Here is a 6,080-nt window from a genome sequence, read left to right as displayed (position 1 = left end):
CGCTTTCTGTCTCTATGTCTCTCTCTGTCTGTCTGGCAAGCGCACGCACCCTATAGCGAAAAAAAAAAAACCTCTCCAAAAAAAATTTTGACCAGAGAGAAAGAGAGAGAGACAGTGAGAGAGAGAGAGAGAGAAAGGGAAAGCGAGAAGGCAAGTGGCCAGGTCTGGACTCTAACCCGCAGTTGGCCACGTAGGAATCCAGTGCCTTTAATCACTATGCCACCTGCCGGCCCCACCACCTTGGGGTTTTTAAGTTGCCTCCTGAAAAGGCGGGTCAGGACCACCCCACATGTGACCCTTTGCCTGCCCTCTCAGCCATGCTGCGGACGGTCTCGGCGGTGCTCCAGTTCGGCAACGTTGTCCTGAAGAGGGAGCGGAACACCGATCAAGCCACCATGCCCGACAACACAGGTACTGCCGCCCCACGGGCTCACCCCAACCCCTGGCCCGCCCTGCCCCCGCCCCAGCCCACGCTGACTCCTGCCCTTTGCTGAGTGCATGCCAAAATAACGTCCGCCGTGCTTTTCCTGATTCTCTTTATTTTTAACGTTTTTATAAAGTTTTAATGTGTTCTATGTGTCTTATGTGAGAGGAAGCGACAGCGCCCCCCACAGGGTACCAACGCTGTCCTCCGCCGTCAGCAGCTCTAGACGGCGGGCACACGTGTGCTGGTACATTCAGGGGTCTCCAAACGGGAGTCCACGACCGCCCCACGGGGGCGAGCCTGCGGGCATCGCAGTTACCACCGCACATCGGCGCTCTCCCTGCCTCTGAAGAGCGCCAGCACTGCCGAGGGCGGCAGGTACCGCACCGAGGGCGAGCGCGCCCCACCATGCAGCCCTCCAGGACTGCAGCAGCACTCTGTCTGCTCTCCCAGCCTCGGGCTCTACCTAAATATGCTCTTTTTGCCTTTCCAAGGTGGAATTATAGCCAGTATTCCTTTTTAAAATCCGCAGTGGAAATAGTCATGCTTCTTTATTGTTATGACGTAGTCCAGGCTTACGGGGGATGCTGGCGAGGCAGAGTGAGGAAGGGAGAAGATGGCCGCTCATCTCCCAGGGGGCCTCGGCACACGCAGGCCTTCTCCAGGCTCGGCTCTGCGCCCATGTTGTGTGGCTGTAAGTTGTCACGGGAACAGAATCGTGGCACATGCCCTTCCTTGGAGGTAGGAAGAGCTTTATGTCCTGATCAGAAAGTCCTATGGGCTCATTTCATTCTAAGTGTTTTTTATTTATTTCTTCTGAATGAGACAGAGAGATTGCGGGAGAGGGAGAGGCAGGAGGCACCCTCAGCAGTTTCATGCCACGATCCTTCCCCTAGCCAGGATCACGGGCACATGTGTGAGCATCCAGCACATACGTGTCAACCCGGGACCAGACCTCAGTCTTCCACGTGGACCCGGCATCGCAGGGCAGCTCGTTACCAGTGAGCCACCATGGCTGGCCCTCGGGACCCGTCTTTGTCCGTACTGCTGTTTCCCATATAATGGCCGTCACCGTGAGAATTAGAGGCAGCACCAGCCTCAGTGGCACAGCCGTCATCAAGGCACTGCCATGCCAGACCCACAGGGTGGCGTTCTGGGCTGGTGTCCGACTCCCCATGTGTATGCCAGGCCGGCACGCACGTGCCTGGGAGCTGCCAGCCCAGGCTGGGGCAGGATCGTGTTGGGACGGCTCTGTTGGGATGCCTCTCTCTCTGTTTCTCTGGGGAAGAAATAAGTAAAAAAAAAAAAAAAAAAGAATTAGGAATTACCGTTGCACATCTACACAGGAGAAGAGAGCGCACTCCCGCCCCTCCCCTTTCAGAAGCGTTCCGGACACACGGTGCTGTACTCCCTTCCAGGCGTGTTTCTTTCCTGCTTTTCTGCTGGAGCTACTTGTAGCAATGTTTTTCCATGACGGAAGTGATAGGTGCTTGGCCACGTGCTCTGTCTCCATCGTAATTCAGAGTAGAAGGTGGAAACACACCTGCCCGCAAGGCCTCGCTGTCTTCTGCAGAAACACCTTAACACTTGGGCGTACAGGCACTTCTCTGTGCCGTCCCTACGAAATACGATGCGCTCCCCGATGGCTTGTGGCTTGACAGCTGTCTTGCTTTCTTGCTTTCTTGCCACAGGACACATGTGCTCACTGGAAGGACAAAGAAGAGAGGGAAAGTGAGAAATCACCCCCTAGTGGGGATGGCCACTCTGTAATCACTTCTCCGTTCTCCACTCAGGGTTTTGGGCATGCATGTACACGCACCCGGCGTGAGTTTAAGCCACCGGGTCCAGGACTCGAACCATGATCAGCCCTTTGGAAGTTCATTGCCTTAACCACCATACCACCTGCTGGTTCTGAGAGCTTTTTTTTTTTTTTTTTTTGATGTCTTTCATAATTTGTTTCATTAAATACTTCCCAATATAATTTCCCCCCAATATTATTTTGTAAAAATGTTGAAGTACAAGGACCAGCAGATGATGTGGTTAAAGTGCTGGATTCCCACATCTCTGACCATGATTCAGTCCTGACCTGGCAGCTGCTTTCTCTCTGTCTGTCTGACTGTTTCTCTCTGGCTTTCTCTGGTGAGCACATGTGCCCAGTGTGAATTTTAAGCTCATGGGTCCAGGACTTGAACCGTAGTCAATTACGTGGGAGTCCAGAGACATAATCATTATGCCATCTGTTGGTCCCAAGAGCAGTCAATTTTTAAATATTTATTTCGGACCAGCCAGTGATGTGGTTAAGGAGACTGAATGCCACATGGCCGACCGTGTGGTTCAAGTCCTGGACCTGGCAGCTTTAAACCTACACTGGGTGTATGTGTGTATATGCCCAGAACCCCGAAAGGAGAGATGGAGGGGGAGGATTGCAGTGCGATTGTGTCCTGTTAGGAGTGCCTCTCACTTCCTCTCTGGCGAGTGCACACGTGCTCAAGCAGGTTACAAACTATGTCTGTTTTGTGATTCACTCTCAGTGAATCTCATTCCCATCGTTTTTACCCTCATCGCTTATTTTATTACATTTTGCCAGAGGTGCATGTACTTGCCGGAGAGACACAGAGAGCGGGAGAGTGGGAAAGCGCCCACTGCAATCCCGTCTTTTCCATTCTCCTGTCAGGGTTTCAGTCACATACATGCGCCCAACATGATTTTCAAGTCACCGAGTCCGGGACTTGAACCACAGAGTTGGCCACGTGGAACCCATCTGCCTTAACCACCACACCACTTAGCTAACCCTCAACATTTTATTATGAAGTTTTCAAACACAAAAGTTGAAGGGACCAGCAGGTGGTGTGGTAGTTAGAGTGCTGGACTCCCACACGCATGGCCACGGTTCGAGTCCTGGACCTGGCACGTGTATGTGCATGCCCAAAGTCCTGGGAGGAGAATGAAGGGACTGCAGCATGGCCATCCCCCCGGGGGAGATCTCTCACTTTCCCTCTCACGATCTCTCTCTTTCTCTCTCCAGTGAGCACACGTGTCCTATTACAAAAGTCTAAAAAAGAAAGTTGGAACATTTTACGATGAGCACCCAGATCCCCACTGCCAGACCCCATCACAGACATTCCCTGCCCTTGCTCTGTTTTGCACGTTCCCTCCGTCTCCTCCCTGGGTGCGTTTCCAGCTTCCAAGTTGCAGACACCAGGGCAGTTCACACACACACCCATGCACTTCAGCCTGCGTTCACTAGCCGGTGGCCGACCTGCTCGTGTTTCCTCTGTTCTTTGAAATGAAGCGTACATGTCACGAATGCACACATCTTGTGGGTACTGTGTGGTGAGTTCCCGGTGTAATCTTAGTGACTGCAAAGCTTGCGTGCTAACGGCCAGTCCCACGCCGCCAGCCCATCCCCGTGGTGGGCACTCGGGCTGTTTCCTGGCTTTGCTGTGAGCATCAGTGACGAACATCCTTGTGTCGTCTTCGCTCACATCCAGGATCGTGCTTGCCAGCCATGGTTCCTGGAAAGAGAAGCGTCGGGCTGGAGAACACCCTCATTCCTAGTTTTCCTAGGGCCTCTGGTGGGGGTGTCCCGTCCCCCACTCCGCGCCAGCATGACTCCCGGTGCTCATCAGCTCTCACCCTCTCGCCCTCAGCTGCACAGAAGCTCTGCCGCCTCCTGGGGCTGGGGGTGACCGATTTCTCCCGAGCCCTGCTGACCCCCCGCATCAAAGTTGGCCGGGACTACGTGCAGAAGGCCCAGACCAAGGAGCAGGTAGGCACGGGCAGGCGCGGCGCCCTGCCCGGCTCTCCTCGCGCTCTGCCCTGCGCACACTTGCTGACGGCCCGCCTGGGTCCTGGCTCCGGCCTGGGTGGGGAGTCAGTGCAGTAACCGAGGCAAAGCCGGCCGTGGCGCTCGGGCTGCGCAGGGAAGTGATGGAGCAAAGATGAACAAGCAGGGCCTGTGGACTGCGATGCCTTCCATGAAGGGGTCTGGGCGGTCGGGGCCGGGGAGGAAGGTCCGAAGGTGGAAGACTGGCCGGGGACAGCGAGTGGAGAGGCCCCGGGCTGGGCTGGCTTGGTGAGAGGGAGCTTTGAGGTCCGCGAGGCTGGGGACTGAGGGGCAGGGTGGCTGAAGGCTCTCAGAGATGTGAGCAGGGCCAGATCACACGAGGCCTTTGGGACCACGATGAGGAGTGAAGTGAGTGGCATTCAGGTTTTGAGCCAGGGACGGCTGGGCTCGGTGACTTTTCTGCAGAGTCCCTTGGCTGCTGCGTGGAGATGGGCCGGGCACCAGTAGAGGCTGTGCAGGCGGCAGGGGCACCCAGCGCAGGGTGGTGGCAGAGGGTGGGGAAGTGTGGGCACAGCCGGGGAGGTTGTGAGTGCAGCTTTGGACAGAGGCTTGTACTGGCCCACGCGGGCTGCCATCACAGTGCCAGGATGAAGCCCACGCCGTGGAGGGCGAGTTAGTCACACTGACCCCGGTTCCACTCTCAGCTTGGGTACTTCTGTTTGTCCCCATTTTGCAGATGAAGGAACTGAGGCACAGAGAGGTTTTTTTTTTTTTTTTTTTTTTTTTAGAGGTTTTTGCTATAGGGCGCATCCGCTCGCCAGACAGAGAGAGACATAGAGACAGAAAGCGAGAAATCACCCCCCAGGGGGGATGGCCACGACGTAATCCCTTCTCCTCCATTCTCCTCTCGGGATCTTGGGCACGCACACACACGCGCCCGGCGTGAGTTCTAAGCCACCGGGTCCAGGATATGAACCGCGGTCGACTACGTGGGAGTCCAGTGACACAGCCATTACGCTAACTGCTGGTTCCCACAGAGAGGTTATTCTGACGCCTGGGGTCACACAGCCTCTCAGTGGTAGAGCTGGCTCTGGAGTAGACTCTGTTAGCCACTGTGCTGTGGAAATGGGCTGGCAGCTGTGGGCTTTGGGGAGCTCGCACGGTATCTGCACACAGTGGGGCTTCAAGATCGCCATCTGTCCCTGTGCTCACTGTCCGTGACCTTTCCAGTGAAGCCTCCGCACGGTAGACTGTGAGGGGTCCATGCTCCGACCCTCCCTCCCCGCCCTGTCCACACCCGGCGACTCCTGCCAGCCGAGGTGCGGCCGATCCTGATCGTGCCCTCCCGCAGGCGGACTTTGCGCTGGAGGCCCTGGCCAAGGCCACCTACGAGCGCCTCTTCCGCTGGCTGGTGCTGCGCCTCAACCGAGCTCTGGACCGCAGCCCCCGCCAGGGCGCCTCCTTCCTGGGCATCCTGGACATCGCAGGCTTCGAGATCTTCCAGGTCTGCCCCTGTGCCAGGATGGGCAGTCAGGGCTCCAGTGCCCACGTGGGCCCTGTTCTCTCTCTGGGTCTCTTCCCTCTGTACCTCTGTTCCCTCTCTTTTTTTCCCCCTCTCTGGGTCTTTCTCTATCTCCGTGTCTCTCCCCTCTCTGGGTCTCTGTTCCCTCTGTGTCTCTCCCCTCTCTGGGTTCTCCCCTCTCTGTTTCCCCCTCCCTGGGCCTTCACCCTCTGTGTGTCTCCCCTTCTCTGGGTCTCTCCATTTCTGTCTCACCCCCTCTCCCTGGATCTTCCACTCCCTGGATCTCTCCCTCTCTTTCTCCCCCCATTCCTGGATCTTCCCCTCCCCAGGTGTCCCCTGCCCTGTGC

At 56.4% G+C, this 6,080-nt stretch overlaps 1 protein-coding gene across 3 annotated transcripts in view; it reads left to right on the top strand.

Moving 5' to 3' along the window:
* MYH14 (myosin heavy chain 14) overlaps window positions 1–6,080 on the top strand; it is a 107,884-nt gene that overhangs the window by 40,893 nt on the left and 60,911 nt on the right. For all 3 annotated transcript variants that reach the window (XM_006160113.2, XM_014592265.1, XM_014592264.1), the window contains 3 exons: window positions 316–411; window positions 4,075–4,193; window positions 5,563–5,715. In XM_006160113.2, the coding sequence (XP_006160175.1) occupies window positions 316–411; window positions 4,075–4,193; window positions 5,563–5,715 (368 nt within the window). The remainder of the gene's footprint in view (window positions 1–315; window positions 412–4,074; window positions 4,194–5,562; window positions 5,716–6,080) is intronic.

This window comes from Tupaia chinensis, unplaced genomic scaffold (assembly GCF_000334495.1).
Source record: "Tupaia chinensis unplaced genomic scaffold, TupChi_1.0 Scaffold000673_1, whole genome shotgun sequence".
Lineage (NCBI taxonomy): Eukaryota > Metazoa > Chordata > Mammalia > Scandentia > Tupaiidae > Tupaia > Tupaia belangeri.
Note: the sequence above shows the minus strand (reverse complement) of the source record. Positions and strands in the feature narration are given on the sequence as shown.